This window comes from Scyliorhinus canicula, chromosome 2 (assembly GCF_902713615.1).
Source record: "Scyliorhinus canicula chromosome 2, sScyCan1.1, whole genome shotgun sequence".
Lineage (NCBI taxonomy): Eukaryota > Metazoa > Chordata > Chondrichthyes > Carcharhiniformes > Scyliorhinidae > Scyliorhinus > Scyliorhinus canicula.
The window spans coordinates 98,855,246-98,882,903 of record NC_052147.1 but is presented as its reverse complement, the minus strand read 5'-3'; the positions used below and the strand labels follow the sequence as shown (position 1 = coordinate 98,882,903).

At 47.5% G+C, this 27,658-nt stretch overlaps 1 protein-coding gene across 1 annotated transcript in view; it reads left to right on the top strand.

Annotated features, from left to right (window-relative positions):
• Positions 1-27,658, top strand: part of LOC119962263 (MAX gene-associated protein-like) — a 151,952-nt gene that overhangs the window by 57,844 nt on the left and 66,450 nt on the right. Inside the window, 10 exon segments of the mRNA XM_038790254.1 lie at positions 299-858; positions 2,868-3,186; positions 7,902-7,960; positions 14,332-14,382; positions 14,385-14,504; positions 14,506-14,561; positions 17,801-17,921; positions 18,055-18,133; positions 18,136-18,185; positions 20,529-20,601. Of these exon segments, the coding sequence (XP_038646182.1) occupies positions 299-858; positions 2,868-3,186; positions 7,902-7,960; positions 14,332-14,382; positions 14,385-14,504; positions 14,506-14,561; positions 17,801-17,921; positions 18,055-18,133; positions 18,136-18,185; positions 20,529-20,601 (1,488 nt within the window).

Here is a 27,658-nt window from a genome sequence, read left to right as displayed (position 1 = left end):
GGAATGTGTCAGTGCATCTCGTGAGTAGAGTGCTTGCAATTGGATGATAGCACCTAAGGGTGCTTTTTGTTTTTTAATCCATGTAAATGTTTGTCATTCAAAGTCAAAGATAGCTTTCCCTAAGCAACTTGGTTCAGTATATGGCAGTAGGCATGTTAAAGAGTTGCACTACAGTATTCAGATGGCTGTGGTGAGGAGGGGTAACTCAGTTGAACTACTCTACTTCAGTCAATGAAAATTTCTTTGGACTTGACAGCAGTAACAAATGAACTGATGCTTTGTTTTCATGTTATTCCAGGTACCAGTCTGGAAAACACCATGAAAAATCGCTCTGCCTTCCTGAGTGACAAACTAGATGAATACCTGGAAAATGAAGAGAAAATCATCAAACAACGAGCTGATCTGTGTGTTAGCAAAGTATCAAAAGTTGTGTATCAGATGCCTACCAAAAGCTCTAGTTACGTCCGAACATTGGATAGTGTATTAAAACATCGGGCACCCGAAGCCACCCTGCGACAGTCCCATGCGCCCAGTCAAGCTGTCGTTTCGCCACAGCCCGTTTCGGTTGGCACTGTTTCCAAAGCCACCAAACAGAGTGGAAAAGTGATGGGATCCATCTTGGCCGGGAAAGAACAGAAGTCTGCAAGCAGTGCAAAAGCAACTTCAAAAACAGCAAGCCCACCAATTAAAACTTCCAGTTTTCCGGTATGTTCTGTACGTATGAGACCCCCTGCGCTATCCAAAAAACAGCTAAAGTTGATGGATCTGGAGAATAGCGCCCTTTGGGATGGGAAGTCGAGGACTTACATTACAGAAGAACGAGCAGAGGCATCTCTCATTACCCTACTAACAGCACAGGTACCAGTTCCGTTCTATATTGAAGAAGAAACCTGGACAAATGTGTTGACAAAGGGCTAAAAGGGGATCAAGGGCCTGAATGGCCTACTGTTCCTAGTTCAAATGTTCATAAGAATTCAAGGAGATTGAATTTGATTTTTAATTAGAAACTAGGGTACCCGCAATAAATGTTGTAAGTGCAGTTGGGACTGCTATCAATGGCAAATCCCATTGAATCCACCCCACACCACCAGGAAACCCATGGCAGGGGTGCGCTGTCGACCCAACCAAAAGATCCTGTCGGCATGATCAGCTGCAAGCCCAATATCTTGTACAATTTTTCAATGCTCATAGGTTGGAACCGTATTTTTGTTAAAACAAAGACTATATTATGCTTTGCCGTAACAATATATTAATTATATACTGTGGTGATTTTCACAATTGTTCAACTTGAACACTAAAGACTAGGCCTGAGCAGGGGGAATAATGCCGCATTGCCCTTTTGAAGAGTTGTGGTGCCCCTCTGTAAACATGCAAGCATGTGCATGCACCTTTTGCTGCCTTGTTAGGCTCAGTAATTCCTTCAGACTCCAGTTCCACTCGAGATGCAATCAAAAAGTACACGTATTATTAATATCTAGTGTATGGCTTTCCTGCTATGTGATTATTTTATTCCTTATAATTAATAATCTTTATTAGTGTCACAAATAGGCTTACATTAACACTACAATGATGTTACTGTGAAAACCCCCTAGTCGCCACATTCCAGCGCCTGTTGGGTACACTGAGGGAGAATTCAGAATGTCCCAATTCGCCTAACAGCATGTCGTTCGGGACCTGTGGGAGGAAACCGGAGCTCCCGGACGAAACCCACGCAGGCACTGGGACAATGTGCAGACTCCGCACAGGCAGTAACCCAAGCCGGGAATCGAACCCGGGTCCCTGGCTCTGTGAAACAACCGTGCTAACAATGCGCTGCCATGTAATTGGTGATCTTCCAAATTGCATATGCACAGTGGCAGGCTGTCGTATTCCAGGTACCATTGCTGTTGTTTTGTTCTCCACCGGTGGATTAACTGATGAGGAGAATGTTGTAGGAAGCACATGCCAGATGTATGCTGCCATTGAAAGTCAGCTGGAGATTTGTACAGGGTTGTTGAAGGATATTGAAATTATGGTCTCAACAGGAAAGAAATGGGTTGCAAAAGGGTAGCAAAGGGTAATGGTCGATGGCTGGCCTTGTGAATGAAAAGCTGTTTCAAGTGGTGTTCCGTAGGACTCGTTGTTGGGACCCCTGCTGTTTGTTTTATATATGAACAATTTGGACTTGAACGTGGAGGGCACAATTTGGAAATTTGCAGACAACACAAAAATTGGCCATGTAGAGGGTAGCAGCTGTAAGCTCAAATGATATAGATGGGTTGGTGGACTGGACCGGAATGTGGCAGATGGAGTTCAACTCTGATAAGTACGAGGTAATGCAAACAGTAAAAGGGAATATACTGAGAGTGGTGGATGAAGTGAGTAATCTAGTGTGCAAGTTCACAGGTCCCTAAAGGTAGTAAGTAGTACAGGTAGATAAGGTTGTTACGAAGGCATATGGAATGCTCTCCTTCATTGGCAGAGGTATAGAATACAAAAGTAAGGACAGTTGATAGTGGAGACAGAGACCCGAAACTCTTTTTAAAAAGTACCTGTCTCACACCTTAAATGCTGTGAGCTACAGGGCTATGGGCTGTGTGCAGGAAAATGGGATTAGAAAGGGATCCTAGATTGGCATGGATAAGATGTGCTGAATCACCCCTTCTGTGCTGTATCTTTTCTATGGTTCTAAAAGATTTTTGTTGAACTGATCCCACGAGACAGACAGAAAAACATGGGGTCTTAAGCAGATTGCTTTCTTTTCTATAACGAGTATTGACAGCATTTCCTTTTTAAGTTTACGCTCACTTAAGTGAGGTTAACAGAGTATGATTTAATATTGGAATGAGTTAGTAATAAAAGTTTGTATTTCCCATATCGTCTCCTAGGGAACGCTTCAATCAAGAAAGCGTCGGGTGATACCAAAGCGGGCACCAGTGTGTAAGAATGAGTTCTGCCGCTTAGGCTGCATTTGTTCCAGTCTGTCACAGATGAAGCAGCCGCCCACACATTGTCGCAAGCCGGAGTGCATGTTCAACTGCAAGTGCCCAAAGCGTGAGGTATTCGTGATGAAGACATTTGGGAGACGCAGGAGGCAACTGAACAAGGCGCTGCGGGAGGACCTGATATTCTACGATGCGCTAGCAGACGACGAAGAGTGGAAACCAAGAACTAGAAAGAGAAAAAAGAAGAAAGTGGTTGAATATGGTTAGTACTTGCGACATCAATTATCTAATGAAGAACATGGTTTGATAACTGAGTAGAAGTTGAAAATACTCGTTGACAAACCCAACTTGCACATTTTTCCAGATTGCAGGCCAAATTTCTGTCATCCATTGTATGACTTCCATTCCTCACAATAAATTAGAACAGTTATAATGAAATGGTTCACATCATTTTTAAAAATATTTTTATTCAACTTTTTTCCATTTATACATCACAAAAAACAAAACACAACCAAACAGTAAGAATCCCCCATTCCCTCCTACTATCCTATAACTTAACCCCTCCCCCACCCATCTTGGTAACTGACGGTGCCGAGCTGTTTGAAATACCCAATAAACAGCTGCCATCTTCGGTAAAACCCCTCAATTGCTCCCCTCACGGTGTATAGGCTCAGTCAGATCTCCCAGCCATACTGAGGCACTGGGCAGAAAAGCTGACCCCCACTCCATCAGCATTTACTTCCGGGCAATCAGCAAGGCCAGGGCATTGGCCCCCGCGCCCCTCTGCAGCTCTGGCGAGTCCGACACCCCACATATGGCCACTAAGGGACAGGGTTCCAGCTCAATTTTCAGAATCTCTGACATTGCCAAAGAAGGTGACCCAGAAACTCACAAGCCTGGGACATGACCAAAACATGTGCGCATGATTGGCTGGACCCCCTGCACAGTTCTCGCACTTGTCCTCCACCCCTGCAAAGAACTGACTCATCATGTCAAGAGGGCTAGAATACAAGGGCAGGGATGTACTGTTGAGACTGTATAAGACTCTGGTCAGACTCCATTTGGAATATTGTCAGCATTTTGGGCCCTGCATCGAAGGAAGGATGTGCTGGCCTTGGAGAGGGTCCAGAGGAGGTTCACAAGAATGATCCCCGCAATGAAGGACTTGTCATATGAGGAGCGGTTGAGGACTCTGGGTCTGTACTCGATGGAGTTTAGAAGGCTTAGGGGGGATCTCATTGGAACTTGCGGGATACTGAGAGGCCTAAATCTGCAGGAGATCCTCAGGGTAGTATCCTAGGCCCAACCATCTTCAGCTGCTTCATCAATGACTTGCCTTCCATCATAAGGTCAGAAGTGTGGGCAGCACGGTGGCACAGTGGTTAGCATTGGTGCCTACGGCCCTGAGGACCCGGGTTCGAATCCCGGCCCTGGGTCACTGTCCGTGTGGAGTTTGCACATTCTCCCCGTGTCTGCGTGGGTTTCACCCCCACAACCCAAAGATGTGCAAGGTAGGTGTATTGGCCACTTTAAATTGCCTCTTAATTGGAAAAAATAATTGGGTACTCTAAATTTAAAAAAAAAAAATAAGGTCAGAAGTGTGGATGTTTGCAGATGACTGCACAATGTTCGATACCATTCACAATCCTCAGATAATGAAGCAGTCCATGTCCAAATGCAGCAAGATCTGGGCAATATCCAGGCTTGGGCTGACAAGTGGCAAGTTACATTCGCGCCTCAAGTCTCAGGCATTAACCATCTACTACAAGAGAGGATCTAACCATCGTCCCTTGACATTCAATGGCATTACCATTGTTGAATCTTCCGCAATCAACATTCTGGGGGTTGCCATTGATCAGAAACTGAACTGAACTAGCCACATTAATACTGTGGCTACCAGGGAAGATCAAAGGTTCAGAATCCAGTGGCGAGTAACTCATCTCCTGACTCCCCAAAGCCTGTCAACCATCTACAAGGCACAAGTCAGGAATGATGAGTGCAGCTCCAACAACACTCAAGACGCTCGACACCATCCAGGACAAAGCAGCCCGCTTGATTGATCCTCCTTCCTAGAACAGCATGGTGGGTGTACCTACACCTGAAGCATTGCAGTGGTTCAAGAAGGCCACTCACCACCACCTTCTGAAGTGCAACTAGGAATGGGCAATAAATGCTTGCCTAACCAGCGACGCCCATTTCCCATAAAAAATGAATGAAATAAAAAAAGATAGAGTGGACGTAGAGAGAATGTTTCCATTAGTAGGAGAAACTAGAACCCGAGGGCACAGCCTCAGACTAAAGGGACGATCCTTTAAATCAGAGATGAGGAGGAATTTCTTCAAACAGAGTGGTGAATCTATGGAAATAATTGCTGCAGAAAGCTGTGGAGGCCAAGTCACAGAGTCTTTAAAGCAAAGATAGATATGCTCTTGATTAATAAGGGGATCAGGGGTTATGAGAAGAACGCAGGAGAACGGGGATGAGAAACATATCAGCCATGATTGAATGGTGGAGAGGACACGATGGACCAAATGGCCTAATTTGGCTCCTATATCTTATGGTCTTGTGGATCTAGTCAGGTGAGCCCTATACACTACCTTAAGTTGTATTATATCAAGCCTCACGCACACCGACCCATAGTTCACCCTCTGCAGAGCCCCACTCCATACCTCATCATCCAAAACAGGCCCCAACTCCACCTCCCACTCCGCCTTAATCCCCTCCACCAATACTGAGTCCCCCGACATAATCTGTCCATAGATACCGGAAATACTCCCTTCCTCCAACTGTGCGAGTGAAAGAACCCTCTCCATTAACGAGGTTGGCGACGCCACAGGGAATGTCGGGAAGATCTGTTTCACAAAATTCTGAACTTCAAGCATCTGAATGATTCAGACTGCGAGTGCCCAAACTTCTCCGACAATTCCTCTAAACTGGCAAACCACCCCTCCCATTCCCCGAACGTGGCATCCAGTCTCGCAGGCTCGAACATACGATTCATACAGATCAGAGCCAGCTTCGATACAGTCCACAATTTAAAATGCGGTCGAAATTGTCTCCATGCCTTCAAGGTGGAGACAACCATCAATTCGCCGAATATTTCACTGGTGAGAACGGGAGCGAGACCATCGCTAATGCCCTCAACCCAGATCCTCTACACGACTTGATTCCATCTGACCCACGTGGTTCCCAGATCCCTACTCCAACCCAACACCTTCTCCGCATTTGCTACCCAGTAATAATATGTTAGGCTCGCCAACACCAAGCCAGCCCCCTGATTGTCCCTCTGGAGGACTGTCCTTGCTTGGATGAGTGCAACTCCAACAACACTGTCCTGACTGACTTATCCACCCATATAAAGGACATGATCAACTTTTCTACTTTCCCAAAAAAGGATTTGTGGGGAAAGACCAGCTAACACTGGCACAAAACATAAGTCTTGGCAAATGTTCATCTTGACGGACTGAATGAAATGAAATGAAAATCGCTTATTGTCACAAGTAGGCTTCAAATGAAGTTACTGTGAAAAGCCCCTAGTCGCCACATTCTGCCGCCTGTTCGGGGATCCTGGTACGGGAACCCTGAACCCTGCCGCCAAGGACAGAGGAAAATTGTCCCATCTCTGAGCATCATTCCTGCTCCTACTCACCAAGCTCATAGTTCAGGATAACCAGACCCAAACCCAGGCCACCTGGACCCCCAGATACCTAAAGTTGGAATCAGCCAACCACACCCAGATTGACTCACCTCCCCAAGGGATTAACCAGGAAGCGCTCACATTTTTCCAGGTTTAACCTGAACCCTGAAAAAGAGCCGAATTGCCTCAGCAGCCCCATTACATCGTCCATTATGGGGATTGGGTCCGTCACATACAGTAAGTGATCATCAGTTTTCATGGACACCCTATGCTGTACCCCTCCCCTCATTATCCCCCCACCTACCTGAAACCCTAGGTCGATGGCCAAAGGTGGGCCAACATCCACCAACGGTACCAATTGTCCTGCAAACTTCTAAAATTGGACTGGGAATTTGTCCGGCCCCAGGGTCTTACTCGTCTGCATTTGTCCTATAGCTGGCACAATCTCCTCCATCCCCAAAGACACTTCCAACCCTTTACTTTCTTCTTTCTTGACCTTGGGACACAGGGACCCCTCCAAGAATTCCCAACATATCTGACCCCTCCTTGGGCGGCTCTGACCTCTGAATATTCCTATAGAACACTTCAAACGCCCCTTGACTTTGTCCAGCGCGGACACCAGCCCGCCACTCATGTTTCGGGCCAAAATAATATCTCGCCGCCTCAACTGGCAAACCAAAAGATGACTAACCTTCTCCCCATCCTCGTACATAACACCCCTCGAGCGCCGCAATTGGTGCACTACCTTAACTGTGGATAATAAGTCGCACTGCGTCTGCAACTTTTTCCTGCTAACTAGGAGGTCACACGAGTATTGGCCATCTATCTCCAAGATCTCATCTACCAACCTGTGGCGGTCCTTCCTTGCCTCCCTGTCTTTCTATGCTTTATGCGAGATTATTTCCCTTCTGACCACTGTTTTCATGGCCTCCCACGGAACTGAGTGCAAGATCAACCCATTTTCATTAAACCGTTCATACTCATCTTTCTCTCTTGATATCAATGCAGAGAACCCCAGATCTGTCACATTCAGCCTCCATTCCAGAACTGGACCCATCACTAATGCCAAATCTACCAGGTGTGGAACGTGATCTCAGATAACTATCGCGGAGTATTCCGCTTTCTTCGCTCCAGACAAAAGAGACATTCCCATCATAAAAAAAGTCAATCCACGAATACACATTATGTACTGGGGAGAAAAAAGAAAATTTCTTGCTCCCAGGATACATAATCCGCCACAGATCCATCTCCTTCATAAACGCCATTGATACCTTTGCTGTCCCCGAAGGGGTCACTGACTTTGGCTTAGACCGATTTCTGATCTAATCTTGTCTGAACAGGTCCAACCACTGTAGCCCTTGCCCCTACCTCATCCGATTCACTAACAGTACTCTGCCAGGTAGTGAGGTAGCCCCCTTGCCCCCGCAAATGAGTAACAGACCAAAGCCTTCATAACCCTCCATTGTGGGCCATTTTCTATACTCATTACTTTATGATAGACCCAGCGCATTTTCCCACCGACTTTTGGAGGATCTCCAACATCTTCCTTCTCTCTCAAAGTGCTTGCCGAATTGTGTCTCAAACTCAGTTGCCATTACCCTCTGTCAGCTTAGCCACTGTAATAGGTGCGTCCCACCCGATGAGCTTACCTCCGCCATCTTTGCTCCCAATGAGCTTCGCACGTTCCTCGTCTCCTCTGAAGGGCTACCACTTGTTCCCTTCTTTCCGACGTTCTTTTTTGCAGTCTTTGACATAGTCTCACAAAGAACTGTGAGATGGGCCAGGTCTATCCACAAATTTCCTCAGGAAACCGGGCTAAAAGGACCAAAAAACACAGACAATTGGGGGCAGCACGGTGGTGCAGTGGTTAGCACTGCTGCTTCACGGCACCGAGGGTCCCAGGTTTGATCCCAGTTCTAGGTCACTGTCCTGTGGGGAGGGGTTTAAACTAATGTGGCAGGGGGATGGGAACTGATTGCAGGAAGTTGGAAGGTAGTAAAACGGGGACAGAAGCAAAGGAAGTAAGGGGAAAAGTGCAAGGCAGAGAAGACATAGTCAAAAATCAAAAAGGGCGACAGTACAAGGTACAGTGACTGAGGCGAGCTCAGTGAATAGGCCCAGTAATACTAAAAGGAATAAAACTGGAGATGTTAAGATTCAAAACAGAGGTTAAAAAAACCAACATAAGTGTACTTTACCTGAATGCTCGTAGTATTCGGAATAAAGTAAATGAGTTGATGGCACAAATCATCGTGAATGACTATGATTTAGTGGCCATTACTGAAACATGGTTAAAGGATGGTCACGACTGGGAGTGAAATATTCGAGGGTATCAAACTATTCGGAAGGACAGAGTGGATGGTAAGGGAGGTGGTGTTGCTCTGTTATTTAAGGATGACATCCGGGCAATAGTAAGGGATGACATCGGTGCTATGGAGGATAAGGTTGAATCCATTTGGGTGGAAATCAGGAATAGTAAGGCGAAAAAGTCACTGATAGGAGTAGTCTATCGGCCACCAAATAGTAACGTTATGGTGGGGCAGGCAATAAACAAAGAAATAACTGATGCATGTAGAAATGGTACAGCAGTTATCATGGGGGATTTTAATCTACATGTCGATTGGTTTAACCAGGTCGGTCAAGGCTACCTTGAGGAGGAGTTTATAGAATGTATCCGCGATAGTTTCCTAGAACAGTATGTAATGGAACCTACGAGGGAACAAGCGGTCCTAGATCTTGTCCTGTGTAATGAGACAGGATTGATTCATGATCTCATAGTTAGGGATCCTCTGGGAAGGAGCGATCACAATATGGTGGAATTTAAAATACAGATGGAGGGTGAGAAAGTAAAATCAAATACTAGTGTTTTGTGTTTAAACAAAGGAGATTACAATGGGATGAGAGAAGAACTAGCTAAGGTAGACTGGGAGCAAAGACTTTATGGTGGAACAGTTGAGGAACTGCAAAAGTGGCAAAGATTGGTGGGAGACTAGAGGACTGGGAAATCTTTAGGGGGCAACAGAAAGCTACTAAAAAAGCTATAAAGAAGAGTAAGATAGAGTATGAGAGTAAACTTGCTCAGAATATAAAAACAGACAGTAAAAGTTTTTACAAATACATAAAACAAAAAAGAGTGGCTAAGGTAAATATTGGTCCTTTAGAGGATGAGAAGGGAGTTTTAATATGGAAGATGAGGAAATGGCTGAGGAACTGAACAGGTTTTTTGGGTCGGTCTTCACAGTGGAAGACACAAATAACATGCCAATGACTGATAGAAATGAGGCTATGACAGGTGAGGACTTTGAGAGGATTGTTATCACTAAGGAGGTAGTGATGGGCAAGCTAATGGGGCTAAAGGTAGACAAGTCTCCTGGCCCTGATGGAATGCATCCCAGAGTGCTAAAAGAGATGGCTAGGGAAATTGTAGATGCACTAATGATGATTTACCAAAATTCACTAGACTCTGGGGTGGTCCCGGTGGATTGGAAATTAGCAAACGTGACACCACTGTTTAAAAAAGGAGGTAGACAGAGAGCAGGAAATTATAAGGCCAGTGAGCATAACTTCGGTAACAGGGAAGATGCTGGAATCTATCATCAAGGAAGAAATAGTGAGGCATCTGGATAGAAATTGTCCCATTGGGCAGACGCAGCATGGGTTCATAAAGGGCAGGTCGTGTCTAACTAATTTAGTGGAATTTTTTGAGGACATTACCAGTGCAGTAGATAACGGGGAGCCAATGGATGTGGTATATCTGGATTTCCAGAAAGCCTTTGACAAGGTGCACACAAAAGGTTGCTGCATAAGATAAAGATGCATGGCATTAAGGGTAAAGTAGTAGCATGGATAGAGGATTGGTTAATTAATAGAAAGCAAAGAGTGGGGATTAATGGGTGTTTCTCTGGTTGTCAATCAGTAGCTAGTGGTGTCCCTCAGGGATCCGTGTTGGGCCCACAATTGTTCACAATTTACATAGATGATTGGAGTTGGGGACCAAGGGGCAACATGTCCAAGTTTGCAGATGACACTAAGATGAGTGGTAAAGCAAAAAGTGCAGAGGATACTGGAAGTCTGCAGAGGGATTTGGATAGGTTAAGTGAATGGGCTAGGGTCTGGCAGATGGAATACAATGTTGACAAATATGAGGTTATCCATTTTGGTAGGAATAACAGCAAACGGGATTATTATTTAAACGATAAAATATTAAAGCATGCCACTGTGCAGAGAGACCTGGGTGTGCTAGTGCATGAGTCACAGAAAGTTGGTTTACCGATGCAACAGGTGATTAAGAAGGCAAATGGAATTTTGTCCTTCATTGCTAGAGGGATGGAGTTTAAGACTAGGGAGGTTATGTTGCAATTGTATAAGGTGTTAGTGAGGCCACACCTGGAGTATTGTGTTCAGTTTTGGTCTCCTTACTTGAGAAAGGACATACTGGCACTGGAGGGTGTGCAGAGGAGATTCACTAGGTTAATCCCAGAGCTGAAGGGGTTGGATTATGAGGAGAGGTTGAGTAGACTGGGACTGTACTCGTTGGAATTTAGAAGGATGAGGGGGGATCTTATAGAAACATTTAAAATTATGAAGGGAATAGATAGGATAGATGCGGGCAGGTTGTTTCCACTGGCGGGTGAAAGCAGAACTAGGGGACATTGCCTCAACATAAGGGCAAGTAGATTTAGGACCGAGTTTAGGAGGAACTTCTTCACCCAAAGGGTTTTGAATCTATGGAATTCCTTGCCCAGTGAAGCAGTTGAGGCTCCTTCATTAAATGTTTTTAATACTCAATAAAAAACATTTATAAAAAAAAATTAAATGTTTTTAAGGTAAAGATAGATAGTTTTTTGAAGGATTAAGGGTTATGGTGTTCGGGCCGGAAAGTGGAGCTGAGTCCACAAAAGATCAGCCATGATCTCATTGAATGGCGGAGCAGGCTCGAGGGGCCAGATGGCCTACTCCTGCTCCTAGTTCTTATGGAGTTTGCACATTCTCCCCGTGTCTGTGTATGTTTCAGCCCCACAACCCAAAGATGTGCCGGGTAGGTGGATTGGCCACGTTAAATTGCCCCTTAATTGGAAAAAAGAATTGGGTACTCTAAATTTAAAGAAATAAAAACACGGACTTTGGCGGGAGCTACCTTGTGTGTGACCTTTCACCTGCCGCCAACAAGAGGTCCATGGCGAATATCTCTGACAAACTTTTCTTGAAGAAATTTGTAATTTTTAATATTTTGCAGTGAATTCTTAATAAACAAAGATTTAGACAATTTTCAATTGAAGCAAGTTTATTTTATAATTCTTCCTGTTGGACTTTCATACATGCCAAAAGACCTGGGGCTGAATTCTCAGACTCCAGCAGCACCCCCACTCCCGGAACCTTCAGACCCCAGCAGTATCATCATTGCTTTGGCCATGCTCAGTTGCTGGCCCACCAGGTGATGTCATTCCTCCGAAGCACAGAGGAAGCGGGTGTTTGCCAGAGCTTACCCCAACCAATGGGCACCTGTGCCGTGGCCTTTGGAATCCTCCCTGGCAGACTGCCCCTCTGAGTGGAGGCCTCACCAGTGACACTCGCCCCTCAGGATCATGAGCTGTCTCCTGGTGAGGCTGACAGCACTGATTGTGCTGACAGGTCTTCTTCCAGCCATCTTCTTTGCTGGATCGAGAGTGTGTGGTGATTGGAACGCATGTAAACAGCTCTAGCCTGTCAGGCCCTTTAATGCAAATTCTGGCCCCAGCGAATCCGCTGCCAGCGGGGATGGGAATTGCTTCTAATTCATGCCAGTAGAGTGCTGGTCCATTTGAATGTCCCGAATCTCTGAACTAACAGCTCCCCCAACAGGAACGAAAATTGCATGCACTTCCATTCTGGCAGGAACACTTAGAGCGGGATTCTCTGATTGCCGACGGCGAAATGGCGTTCGGCAATTGGCCAGAGAATCCGTTTTTTACGACAAAATCAGGGGCGGTGCTGTTTTTTGGATGCCCTGCCGCCTCAAAAACGGCATAATCTCGGAGTACGCCGTCGGAACGGCCTTAGGACGTCACCTGAGGCCCTCTCCTGATGGGCCGATCTCCTGATGCCGTCGGTCACGTGTCCTCTCAGTTTCCGGGGACCACTCGTGGCGGCTGCGGACTGTCCAGCCGGCTGCTGGGGAGGAGTGGGGAGCTGTTCCGCTGGCCGGGGGCTTCGACAGGAGCTGGGGGGACTGGTGAGGGGTGAGGAGGGGGGGCACTGTTTGGCAGGCCAGGTCTGCACGCGTCCTGCGCCATCTTGTACGGCGCAGCTGCCGTGCGCGCATGCGCGGCAACGGGCCCGGCCATTCTCCGTCCGTATCTGCAGGTAATGCCGTGGCTTTACATGGCGCAGCTGCTAACCCCTCCACCGGGCGGAGCATCAGTGCGTGGGTGGCGCTGGCTTTTTGGTCCAGACGCTTCCTCTGGACCTAGCCGCAAATTCGGAGAATCCAGCCCTTTATCTCCCAAACAGAGACAGCCCCTGATTTTCTTCTGTTTAATGGCCAATAATTATTAGATATTTGATAGTAATGGAGGCAGTTCATATTGCTACTTTTAAGACCATGATATTTATTCGGGGCCAGGAAGAGTTGGGAGTGGAAATGGATATGGTGTTTTATGAGGATCTTTTGGATGGAAATCCTGGAAGTATAGATTTCCCAGATCTCTTCAAGACTTCTTTTAACTTTTAAATGAACAACTTTCTCCCTCCATCAACCAGCCGAAGAGACTGCTTTGATACCTGCCAGACAGGAATGCAGCCAGGGAGTGATTGGCAGATAGTCTGACATCTGATTGGGGCAGGGGATGGACATGGTGGTGACGCGGGAGGGAAACATTTCAACTTATGGTCCACAAACAGTGCAGCTGCTTATTGGTCCCGTTCTCCTCACCCTCCTTCACGTACCAGAATTTCCCAGGCTCAGGAATTCTGGTTACCATGCATTCAAAAGCACTTACTGTCGTCAATGTTTCTTGTTTGCTTCTTCACCAGTTCCTTCGATCGTGATACCAAGCCCCGTCCCCCATACCTTAACAGTCTAAGCAGATTCCCATTCACTAGAATCTAGACCTGACTTATTTTCCTCATCTGGTCTTTTCTGCTTCTTTGCCATCTACTGTCTTGCCTATTTTTCACTCTGTTGCTTGCATTGTTACCTTTTTTCCTCCATGGCTGTTATTATTGACACTTTTCCCACCCGTGGTCCATCATAAATTTGATGAGCTTCCATCTCACTGTTCCTGGCCTACAAGACTGGTAAATGTTGCTCCCCGATTGGTGACTATCCTAACGATATAAATCCACCAATCAAGCAGGATGTCCTAGAAATGTACAGAATGAGGTTGAAAGTGCATTGTGCACAAGTTTATTCTTTGATGGGATGTGGACGGTGGACGTTGCTGGCAAAACTGGCATTTGTTGCCCATCCCTAATTGCACTTGAACGGAGTGATTTATAGAAGGCAGCTAAGAGTCAAGTACATTGCTGTGGGTCTGGAGCGATACGCAGGCCAGACTAGGGTGGCAGATTTCCTTCCGAAAGGGCTGAGGTGAGCCAGATGCATTTTCATAACAATCAATGATAATTTCATGGCTACCATGAAACCAGCTTTATTAATTGAATTTAAATTCCATAAGGTGTCATGGTGGAATTTGAACCCATGTTCCCAGATCATGAATTGGTCTCTGGGTTATTAGTCTAGTGACATTAGCCAACATTTCCCCGATATTTTTTTCTCTTTTCCCCCTGCAGCAATCCCTGAACGAGGAGAAACCTGTGCGTTCGTATCCTCTGTGGGTTTCGGCAGGAGGGGGGAAGTGGACCCTGAGCCAGTCTACACTGCACATCACTTGGAATCCTGTCAAAAGAGCAAAGGCCCCCCTCTATCCCAACCGCAGTCTCCACTTAATATAAAGGAATCTGACTTCCCCTGAAGCACAAACAGCATTGTCAACCCCTGCTAGTTCACCAAAACCCTTGAGGTAAGCAGATGGAAACTATATGAACTATTCCAAGAAATGTACATTCCGAATAAACAATGCTGTTTGGCAATCTCTTTGCTTTTTGTACACGACGTGACCAATCTAATTAACTTTTTTTCACCAGTTAATCCATTTGATGGGTTCACCTAACTCTTAAAACATACAGGATTCATTGATTTTTATGCATTTATGACCAATGGGGAACCTGGAATTTTAGTTTGTGAACTCAAATGATGCACTTATCTTTGTGAATAGGGAGCACATCCAAGACTGCGGCTTTATTTTTCATTACTCCTTCTGGATACTGCACCAACACCGCTTTCAGTGTTGAGAATGCAGATGCGTGGGTTGGCACTACAGTAACACATGCTCTCTTATAAAAGATCATTTTCAGGAGTTTGAGAAAACCAAAGGTAGACATGTTGGCCTCCTGGATAACCTCATCTCCTTTGTGACTGAGGTTGAGGTGGTGTAATTCAGGAGGCTGATGGTCTTTCTTTTTGCTGGGCATAGAAATTTGTTTGTGTTTTCTTAGTTTTTCCTGATCCCATGGACCATTTATAAGATGTTCATAAATACGGAAATGGTTATTAGTTCTGCACACTGTTGGTCCTTTAAGTGTGTAGAGACAAAGAGTGCAATTCGAGGACCACTCCAGGATGATTGGTTGGCAATGGGCCAAAGGGATACCCGTTGAGATCATGCTGATGACACAAATGCAGAGGCCTGATACTGAGGTGGAGATCCACTACAATGAGGCCCACTTTGCCACTCTCGCTTCACTAAGTGCTGCACGAGGCTGCTCAAATGCGGATCTGCTGCCTGTACCGCTCTGGCGGTGCTTTGCAATGGAGCCCGCAGAGAGTCCCTCGTTTTATGGTGGACTGCTATGCCCTCCACAACCTGGCACAGCAGCAGAGGGGGAGATGCTGAACAAGGAGAAACAGGAACATGTGGCCTCATCTGAGGAAGATGACCATGAGAGGCTGGAGGATGAGCACGAAGAGGGCTGGGAGGATGGCAAGGGTTCGACATGCCAGGAGGACCAATGAGGCCCTTACTGCCTCCAAATTCACGTGAGACCAGGCTGTGTGTCTGTCAGATCTACACCGCCCACCACCCCCATGACACTGCCCTTTCCCCAACCACTCGTGCACCCCTCCCCGACTATTCTGTGCACCCCTACCCGTTTACTCTGTGTACCCCTCCCCGACTACTCTGTGCACCCCTCCCCGACTACTCTGTGTACCCCTCCCCGACTACACTGTGCACCCCTCCCCGACTACACTGTGTACCCCTCCCCGACTACACTGTGTACCCCTCCCCTACTACTGTGCACCCCTCCCCGACTACTCTGTGCACCCCTCCCCGACTACTCTGTGTACCCCTCCCCGACTACTCTGTGTACCCCTCCCCGACTACTCTGTGTACCCCTCCCCGACTACTCTGTGCACCCCTCCCCGACTACTCTGTGTACCCCTCCCCTACTCTGTGTACCCCTCCCCCCTCTGTACCCCTCCCCGACTACTACTCTGTGTACCCTCCCCGACTACTCTGTGCACCCCTCCCCGACTACACTGTGCATCCCTCCCCGACTACTCTGTGTACCCCTCCCCGACTACACTGTGCATCCCTCCCCGACTACACTGTGTACCCCTCCCCGACTACTCTGTGCACCCCTCCCCGACTACTCTGTGTACCCCTCCCCGACTACTCTGTGCACCCCCCCGACTACTCTGTGTACCCCTCCCCGACTACTCTGTGTACCCCTCCCCGACTACTCTGTGCACCCCTCCCCGACTACACTGTGCACCCCTCCCCGACTACTCTGTGCACCCCTCCCCGACTACTCTGTGCACCCCTCCCCGACTACTCTGTGCATCCCTCCCCGACTACTCTGTGCACCCCTCCCCGACTACTCTGTGCACCCCTCCCCGACTACCTTGTGCATCCCTCCCCGACTACCTTGTGCATCCCTCCCCGACTACTCTGTGCACCCCTCCCCGACTACTCTGTGCACCCCTCCCCGACTACTCTGTGCACCCCTCCCCGACTACACTGTGCACCCCTCCCCGACTACTCTGTGCACCCCTCCCCGACTACATTGCACCCCTCCCCGACTACTCTGTGCACCCCTCCCCGACTACTCTGTGCACCCCTCCCCGACTACTCTGTGCACCCCTCCCCGACTACTCTGTGCACCCCTCCCCGACGACTACTCTGTGCACCCCTCCCCGACTACTCTGTGCACCCCTCCCCGACTACTCTGTGCATCCCTCCCCGACTACTCTGCACACCTCCCCGACTACACTGTGCATCCCCCCCGACTACTCTGTGCACCCCTCCCCGTCTACTCTGTGCACCCCTCCCCGACTACCTTGTGCACCCCTCCCCGACTACTCTGTGCACCCCTCCCCGACTACTCTGTGCACCCCTCCCCGACTACTCTGTGCATCCCTCCCCGACTACACTCTGCACACCTCCCCGACTACACTGTGCACCCCTCCCCGACTACTCTGTGCATCCCTCCCCGACTACTCTGCACCCCTCCCCGACTACTCTGTGCACCCCTCCCCGACTACTCTGTGCACCCCTCCCCGACTACTCTGTGCACCCCTCCCCGACTACTCTGTGCACCCCTCCCCGACTACTCTCTGCACCCCTCCCCGACTACTCTCTGCACCCCTCCCCGACTACTCTCTGCACCCCTCCCCGACTACTCTGTGCACCCCTCCCCGACTACTCTGTGCACCCCTCCCCGACTACTCTGTGCACCACTCCCCGACTACTCTGTGCACCCCTCCCCGACGATCCTGCCCCCCCCCCCGTCGATTCCGCCCCCACCCCCAACGATCCTGCCCCCCGACGATCCTGCCCCCCCCCCCCCGTCGATTCCGCCCCCACCCCAACGATCCTGCCCCCCCGACAATCTTGCCATCCTCCCCGACCACCATCCCTTTCTGAAATCCAAGTACACTAAATCCACTGCTATATGCCAGTCTGTCCTCTGTCACACCTTCAACGAGAAGCAAATAATTAGAATGGATGGACCTCCTGTCATGAACTTATAAACACATATGGACATTCTAATTATAGAGTTTAGTGAGTTCTCTCCGTAAATATTGAAGTGTGCATTTGTCTGGTGAGTGAGAGAGGCTTTGCAGTGGTTCCATTTAGCTCTGCGTGCCTCTTCCACTGTCAGAGCAAACTCTGCTAAACCTCTATTTATTCCTTTGAAGGCCAGAGCAGAATTGCCGCTCAAAGGTTAAAAACTGCATAATTATTCCAGAATATGTTGAATCCTGTAATTCTACTTTGAAAATACCTGACCTGAATATCATCCTCCAGATATTCAGGGATGTGAGAGTGATTTGTATGTTATTTCAGGCCATTTAGTCACCAAACGCTAACATATAATAGGTGAGCAAATTGCTGTCAGGTTAAACCTTTCCTAATTTTATGTCCTTTTTTTATATTTTCCTGCTTACTCCAGGCTGACGAGAAGAATGCAATATACTGGTATTTTGAGAGTATGATGACCTGTGCCCGTGTTTGTGTCTTTGAACGCAAGGAAGTGAGAGGCCAGTAATCTGCACCTGCAGTTCCGAGCATGACTGTGGACAGGTAAACTACAAATCTGTACTGCTTAGTAGCTTCTATTAGGTTTCTTTTAATGCAAATGAAGGAATGGCCAGAAGACAGAAGTTGGAGTGCTGGTGCAGCATCTCCATTACTTCTCTTTATGTGCTCTCAGGGATTTGAGCACACAATCTCGGTTGACACTCCCATGCAGCACTGAAGGGGCACTGCTGGTGATGCTGTCTTTCAGATGAAACATTAAGCCAAGATCCCATCTGCCATGTCTGGTGGACATAAATGGCACTATACAAAGACGACCAGGGGGATGCTCCCTGATGTCTTTTCCAATATTTATCCCTCAACCAACATCACTAAAACTGATTATTTGATCATTAACGCATTACTTTTTGCGGAGCTTGCTGTGTGCATGGCTGTTGGGTTTCCTACAATATAATGATGGCTATACTTCAGTGCACGTCACTTGATTAGTTATTGTTACAATCCCCATGGCCATTTGGTTCCCCGTGATCTCTACTGAATACGAACTTCCCCGGTAAAGGGGTGAGGCTTCTATTTGAACGAAGGGAGCCCACATAGTATAAAAACCCCAACCTGAGTGCAGGTTGAGGTGGGGGACCCTTCGGGGAGTCGAGTAGTCTTTGTGTGTACCTTCATTTGCTTTGCATCCTACCATTTGTTGTGCATGATCTCTCTCGTTTGGATTCTACACTGGCTACGGGGACAGGTTAGAGCTGCCGTCGGCGCCAAGTGCTGAAATCTCGGAACACTTTTCATAGCCCTCAGGAGCCCGCTCTTCAACAGGCAACGATGCCTCACATTGGGAGATTGGAACCATTTGACGCAGGGGACAGTACGTTGAATCAATGCAGTACTTTTTCTGAAACCAGTAAGATACTCTGCAATGAAAGAGAAACCGTAATCTTACTCAGGCTTGCAGTATAATTAAAAGTTTGACTTACCCGGGTGCACCGGATATGAGATCTTTCACCGCCTTAGTGGCTTTAGCTGGGGAACATTTTGACACAAACCACCGATAATTGTCTGCTGTTTTCGTTTTCCACACCGCCACCCCAAATCAAGCAGAATTCTTCGCTGCTGAAAACTCGCTGAATATTGCGGGTTCGCAACTACACTGAACCAAACCTTATGCTGTTTAGTTTGCGATGCAGCAACGCAATTGAAGCTCCCAGCGGAAACCCACTTGGATTTACAGCGAGCAGTGGAGACAGCCATCTCCCGTGAAGGCGCAGAACAGGGAGTCCAGGAGCTCCAGGAAATGGCAGTCCTAAACTTAGGGCACCCGATATCAAGTGGCAGACAACCATTCCATGCCCGACGAGCTGTGCCCGACCTTGGGGCGGTAACGCAAGGAGGCAGACAACCGCACGCAGAGGATCAGAAAACTGGGGCGCAGCTTCTCCAACCAGGAAGACCCCAAATCCGGTCACGGGCCCACTGCAGCTGTTGGGACTGAGGCAAAAAATGCCCATGTGAGAGCGCACCCCTTCCATCCCACCAGGTACGACCCCCCCCTCCCAAGACCGGGCTTACTATTTGGACGAGGTAGATGTCCAGTACCATCAGCGACATTGCATAAGCAGCACCATGAGTGGCTCCGATCCATGTCATCATACAGGTAAACGGGCACCCCATGTGGTGTTGGATACCTGGGCGGCAGTCTCCGGTGGTCAGTCGGCGAAAGTTCAACCAAATTCAGTCTGTGATCCAGCATTTGGTTCTGCATGACACAGACGCCAGGCTGGCGAGGTACACAGATGGGGCTATTGTCCCTTGCTGGTACCTTGGAGGTGCTGGTTATCTATGGGCAACAGTCGGTGAATCTACCATTTGTAGTGGTATGCAGGGGCGGGTCCAAGCTTGCTGGGTTGTGACTGGCTGCAGCACCTCCACCTCGACTGTGCCCATACGGATCAGAGTGTGTCCTGGTGAAATTCCAGATGTATTCAAGGAAGGCCTGAGCAATCATCAAAGGGGCAGCAGGCCAAGATCAGGCACAACCCATCGGCACAAAAACCACTTTATTGAGTCTGCCCATCCTGCACGCCTTGAGGCCAAAAGTAGATGTGGAACTAGATCGCTTGGCTCCGTGCGCCTGTTGCCAGCGATTATTAAAGATGCCGGTGGAACTGCTGTGTCCAATGGATTCCTGTTACCCCACATTGAGGATTTGTACGCGAAGCTCAGTGACAGTTTGCACCTTTATACAAAATTGGACAAGAGCCCACGAATATCTCCAGCTGGCTCGGATCCAGGCCCCGGAAATTTGTGATGGTGAATACCCATAGGGGACTGTATGAATACACCAGTTTGTCTTTTGGGATTTCCTCCTCCTGTGTGATTTTCCAGCGTGTGGTCGAAAATATCCTGCTGGTAGCAGTTAACCTGGATGACATATTAATTATGGGGTCCTCTGACCAAGGTTTGTCTGACGTTTTGAAGCAGCCAGAGATCACCTACGCTGGGAGAAATGTGTTTTCCATGCTGCGGAGGTAACCTTATAAGATAACACGTAGACCGCCATGGCCTGCACCGAATAGAGGACAAGGTAAGCGCCATTAGGCAGGACCTCCATTCCGGAAGATCAACGGTGCTTCGTTCTACATGGGACTGATAAATTACTATGGAAAATTCATCCCCCAAACTTGGCGACCCTGTTAGCCCCCCTCCATCAATCGTTTAAAGAAGGGCCAACCGTGGGACTGGGCCCAGCTGCAGATTTCAACACTGTCAAGAATCAACTCTTGTCCTCACGGCTATTAACCCACTTTGACCAGCGAAGCCACTCCAGCTGACGTGCTATGCTTCCCCTACGGCACCGGGGCCACATGGCCCACCCACGTGGCTGCATTGAGCCACCTCCCACTGCCCAACCAGGCTGCCAACGCCTGCAGTCACGGACAAAAGTCAACCTGACATGTTTTGACTCTTTCCTGCAACAGCGTCTTGCATTTGGGTTTGGACCCAGACGGATCCACAACTAAGCTGGGTCAAGCACATCATCCTCTATAGGGTCGAACACCAGTGATGTAGAAAGATGAATGCCATTGCATTACTTGGTTTTTCTGTCGTTAACTGCAAGTGAGGTAGGGTGATATTGGGCGTTTTGTTACCACCTTCAGGTTGCTGCTGCAGCAGTATCTGTTTCCTGTCCATTAATGGATGGGAAGAATGTTTTAGTGTCTGAATTTCAATTAGATAAAAAACTTGCAAACCCTATGAATTAATTTTGTTTTATTTCTAATCAGAAAGAAAATAGTGCACCTTTCCATTGTATGTCTGTTGTAGATGTATGATTGGTCTTGATAACCATAGTCTCTGTCTGCTGTCCTCTAACCTCTTCCTCCTTTCACATTGCTTGGGTGTCCCAACATGTATCCACCTCAGCCACAGTGAGCATGAGATAGTGGTGGCTCTTGGGATGCTGGCGCTTGCCTTATGTAGCCACATCAGCAATGAACATGTGCTGAGGCTTGCCGTATATAGATGGAGAAAGAGAGCTGCAGGCTGGTTGCATTCATTTTAGATTGGGCAATTCCGTATACTGGTTGACCACCTGGAAATAGACTGACATTGCCTTCAACTCCATGTGTCTCAGTTTTAGCAAGGCTCAGCCATGTCCCAGTAGAGGGCTGGAAACCCACCATGTTCAATTTACCTTAACCAATGATGACGGCAGCAGATGAATTATATGGGCCAGGTGACAGTTCAGCCGAGCCAGAGATTCGTCCCCGAGTTTTAATCTTCCTGTTCCCTTTCAACCAGGGGCACAGGCTCTTCTTTTCTGCCCCAGCCCTCGAGTCTGCCCCTCAATTCTCTAAGATTAGAGACTCGCCTGTGCTCACGAAAGCTAGTGATTTGATACAAACCTGTTGGACTTTAACCTGGTGTTGTAAGACTTCTTACTGTGCCCACCCCAGTCCAACGTCGGCATCTCCACATCTGAAATTAGAAGAAGAGCATTAGAAGAAATTTATAGAAAGAAAGTATGAGATGCGGGTGAAAGGTGCGCACAGAGAATAGAAGATGTGAAGAACTGTGAGCAAACATGAGAAACTTCACAAAAGGAGAATGAATAAGGAAAATTTGAGAGTGAACAGATGGGTTTCGGGTGAGGAGGAGAGAAAGACAAACAAAGGGCAAGAAGGGAAGCCTTGGAATGTAAGGGCGGCACAGTGGTCCGCACTGCTGCCTCACAGCACCTGGGACCCTGGGTTCAAATCCAGCCTTGGTTGACTGTGTGGAGTCTGCCACATTCTCCCTGTATCTGTGTGGGTTTCCTCTGAGGTGCTCCGATTTGCTCCCACAGTTCAGGAGCATTGTGCAAGTTACGTGGATTTGCATGCTATATTGCCCCTTAGTATCCAAGGTTAGGTGTGGTTACGGGGACAGGTCAGGGGAGTAGGCTAGTAGGGTGATTTTTCCGAGGGTTGGTGCAGACTTGATGGTTCAAATGGCCTCCTGCGCTGTAGGAATTCTATGGTTCCCAATACTGAAAGAGTGAGGATAATGAGAAGAATTCAGAGGGATAGGCAGAAAGAAAATATGATTGGCAAAGCGGAGTCGAGGAGAGGTGGAAAGAAAGTAATACTGGTTTTATACGGCACGTTTTTCATCTCAGGACATCCCAAAGCACTTTGTAGCCAACAAGTGATTTGAAGTGTAGCACTGTTTTTGGGAAACAAGGCAACTAATTCTAACACAGGAAACTTTCACATGCAGTAATGGCTGATGGCCATATAGTCTGTTTTCAGGCGCGGGTTGAGGGATTTAAGCTCTCCTACTCTTTGAAATGATGCCACCGATCTTTACATCCACCTGAGAAGTTTAAATCTCATCAAAAGGTTATGGGGAGGATTCTCCGATTCTGAGGTAAGTGCAGAGGATTCGTGGATAAAACTGTGCCGCCCCCTCACCGATGCTGCGACCGTGAGTGGCTAGCAGCCCCGCCACATAAAACGCCTGGCCTCCACAAACTAAACGTCCGGCGAATACCCAGGTCCGTGGCCGCACATGCGCACAGCGACGATCTGCAGTGGTCACCGCCAGTACAACATGGCGCTGCCGTGCGCGGACCCAACTGCCAGATAGTACCACCCTGGATACCCCCTTCACCTCCACAACCCCCCCCCCCCATCCTCTGCAGAAGACCATCCTCTGCAGAAGACCCCCTCTGGCCTGTAGCACGGCTGCCGCCCACTGTGGAGGCGCTGGACACAGTCTCCAGCCGCCACGCCAGGTTACCACATGGCTGGGACCACACGTCCCCCACTTCGTTGTGAACTCGGCCCATCGGGGGCGGGTCTTCAGGTGACTTCCTGAGGCCTTCCCAACAGCATGCAGTGCGCACCGCGATGATACCATTTGGAGGGGACCGGAGGCCATGAAAACCTGCATCAAACAGGCGCCGCCCAATTCCATCGCAAAAAATGGATTCTCTGCCCGATTGCCGATAACAAAATCGGTGTCAGGAAATGGAAAATCTTGCCCGGCATCTTGAACGTGCAGCACACTCCCTCAGTGCAGTAACAAGTATTGGCTTGGCTTGGAGTGCGTTGAGCTTAAGAGAGTGCTACTACTAAGGCCACAACTGAAACTGTTAGAAGTATATGTGGGAGCTATTCAAAGACTATGGAGAATAAGAAAGGCATGTAATTTTTAAAATATCCAACTTCTTCATCAATGATACCATATTAGGAACATGGCAAAATAGACTAACCGATTGGAACAGTTAGAAAGATTTTAAAAATACTTTCATGGGATGCGTAGTGTTGCTGACAAGGCCAGAATTTGGTGCCCATCGCTTGAACTGCATGGCTTAATGAGGCCATTTCAAGAGGGCATTTAAGAATCGACCGCATTCCTGTGAATCAGGAATCACTTGTAGGCCAGACTGAAATGAAATGAAAATCGCTTATTGTCACAAGTAGGCTTCAAATGAAGTTACTGTGAAAAGCCCCTGGTTGCCACATTCCAGCGCCTGTTCGGGGAGGCTGCTACGGGAATTGAACCGTGCTGCTGGCCTGCCTTGGTCTGCTTTCAAAGGCCAGCTCTTTAGCCCTGTGCTAAACCAGGATGGCAGATTTATTTCCTTAAAGGACATCAGTGAACCGGATGGGGTTTTACAACAATTGATGATGGTTACATGGTCACCATTATTGAGATTAGCTTTCAATTCTAGATATTTTTTCCTTTTTTTAATATCAATTTAGAGTACCCAATTCATTTTTCCAATTAAGGGCCAATTTAGTGTGGCCAATCCATCTAACCTGCACATCTTTTGAGTGGTGTAGGCGAAACCCACACAAACACGGGGGGGAACGTGCAAACTCCACATGGACAGTGACCCAGGGCCGGGATTGAACTTGGGACCTCGACACCGTGAAGCAGCAGTGCTACCACTGCGCCACCGTGTTGCCCTAATTCTAGATTTTATTGATTGAATTTAAATTTCACCATCTGCCATGGTCGGATTTGAAGCCTTTCTGCCCGAACATTGGCCTCTGGATTATTAGTCCAGTGACAAATGTGGATGGAGGTCTTATTTACTGTATATTTGCATTGGGACATGAATGTTTCAAATTAGTGTGCTTTATCTATCCCACGTTTCTTTGTCCTTAGGCTTTAGCTTATAAATCATGTCATCATCCTTGTCATTAGATAATTCTGCTTAGTTCCCAAGAGTTTATTCAGCAGCACCTTTTCTGTTTGTAGGAAAACAGTCCACACAGTAAGGTGAATAACAAAGAAACAGTTGACCCATGCAAGTTGAAGGAATGCAGTTGACTCCAGTTCCAGAGAGGGTAAGGATCTTTGTACATATTACAGAACTGGTATAAATATTGTATGCTAAATCCTAGTAAATGGAAATGAAATAGAGAATTTAAGATTGCTGGAAGAAAATGTCTGAGAGTTGGGTTTCATGAATTGCAGTCACTTGAGCCCCCCACTTGAACCCAGGGAAGCAGCTGATAGGTTATGTGTACTAATGTACATAACTTGGAGGATCAACTAGTGTTTATCCTTCCTGCTATGTTATGATCAGGAATATGTACACAACTCGGGTTGGGGGTGAATCCTGTACATGTGCAGTATCAGGTGATTTTGAGTTCTACTCCATGTGTTAGATAACCTAACATCCAATTTACCCACTGCTGGAGTCCGGCGTGGAAGGTTTGGGGAGAGATGTACATCATGAGAGATGCATCTCCCAGGAAAAAATAATTCAAAGCAAGAGGCTAGCAAATAGTGCATTAGAATAGTCAAATCTAGAGGTGGATATTGTCAATGTACATGTGGGAACCAAACGCTGTTTTTGATGCTGTTGCTGCAGGGCAGCATTTAGCTGAGAAATAGATTTTGATTTGATTTATTAGTGTCACATGTATTGGTATACAGTGAAAAGTATTGTTTCTTGCATGCTGTACAAACAATGCATACCGTACATAGAGAAGGAAGGAGAGACTGCAGAATATAATGTTAGTTTTAGAAGCATAGAACGAGAGTAAAAGATGGAATTAGAGGGTATGCTGGGCACAGCTTGCAAGAAGTCGCCTCGCTCCAGCGCCATCTTGGAAATAGGAAGGAGGTGTGCAAAATTCTTGATGAACTCCAGAGATCATGGTGTGGGAATGGGAAAAGAAGCCATGGGAGTTGGATTTCTGGTACCAGTTCAACAGATGGGAATGGAGCCAGCAAGGGCAATTCTACCCAGCTAGACAATGGAAACTAGGTTTTCGAGGAGCGTGGTTTGTTCAATTGTGTCAAAGGCTTAGATAGGTCAAGAAGATGAGATGGGATTGTTTTAACACAGTCGGAAAGAATGTAACTTGCGACTTTGAGGACCCATTTCAATACTGTGCCTGGGCCGGAAACCTGATTGAAGACATTCAGTGTGTAATTGTGGAATAAAATTTGCATGGATTTGGGAAGATGGTAGCCACGTTCAAGGACTTTGGGGAGGAAAGCGAGATTTGAGATGATGCGGCGGTGGGATTACTTTAAAGGAATCGAGGTCTCAAGGTGGCTTATTTGAGAAGCAAGTTGAAGACCGCAGAAGATTTGAAGTGGAGTGGAATAGTGCCTGAGTAGAGGGAACCATTAATAATACTGGATAGTAGAAGGGAAGTTGGGTTACAAACAGCTTTGTCAGAAAAGGATTGAGGGAGTAAGAGGTGGGCCTTGTGGGCAATATGAGTTTAGGGAGCAAGGCAGGAAATGGGATAGACTCCAAAGAAAGATGTGAGCTCTGGGCTAGAGGGACATTGGGGAAGTCTGGTCCAATGGGCTAGGGACAGGAGGAGGAAAGCAACAGAGGCAGTTGAATGGATGTCCGCAATCTACTTTGCAATTGTTTCAGCAATGGTGAAGGAGGCAAGGGAGAGAAGAAGATTGTTTGTAGTGAAGAGAAGCCAGTGATTATCTTTGTATTCCTGGGTGATGTTTAAATAGTGAACAGTTTTAACGAGAGCAGGACCTTCTAGCCTGACTGGTGCAGTCAGATCTGGCAATGTATGGTTTTAAACCAGTTTTCTGCCGAAGACGTTGAAGTCTGTCCCTTGAGCTTTATGGAGCTAGGATGAGGGGTTTGCCAGGAAACGTACTTAAGTTGGGATTGAGTAATGATGTTAATGGGGACAAAGGCATTCAAAGCCGATGTTGTGATTTAGCAGTAACATAACCATGACACCATACCCATTTTGGACTTAAATCAGGACACATCCGAATTTAGGATTAGTGTTTTCCATGGGCCAATATGTCACCCGTTCATCTAGTGTTGTACTGAGTCATATGCCATTTGGTCAATAAGGTTCCAAGACCAATTGCTTGTGGGGCTATACCATGATTTGTTTTCTGCTCCCACTCCCCTTTTGACTCGGGGAGTGGAGGAAAATGAGCCACGGTTCTCATAGAATGAATCATAGAATGCTACAGTCTAGAAGGAGGGCCGTTCGGCCCATCGAGTCAGCACTGGCCCTTGGAAAGAGTGCCCTAATTAAACCCACACCTCCATCCTATCCCCGCAACTCAGTCACCCTGTCTAACCGTTTTGACCCTAAGGGGCATTTAGCAGGGCCAGTCCTCCTAACCTGCACATCTTGGACTGTGGGAGGAAACCGGAGCACCCGGAGGGAAATCCACGCAGGACACTGGGAGAAAGTGTCTCCCATAACTTATGTCACTGGCATAATTGACCGTTGTATGGAAGTTGATCACTAAATACCAACTGTAGGTATGGCTGTCTTTATTGTTGAGTCAAATATACTTGTCTTTCACGAGTATAACATTCCAAATTTGCCTCGGATACTAAACTTGAAGGTAAGGCAAACCGTGAGGATGAGAGAAGTTGACTGCAGCAGGATATAGGGCTAGCAGAATAGGCACTCAGGTGGTAGATGGAATTCAATACAGGAAATTGGGATGTGATGTATATTGGCAGACGGCACAGTTCTAATTAGCGAACAGGCACAGAGAGACAT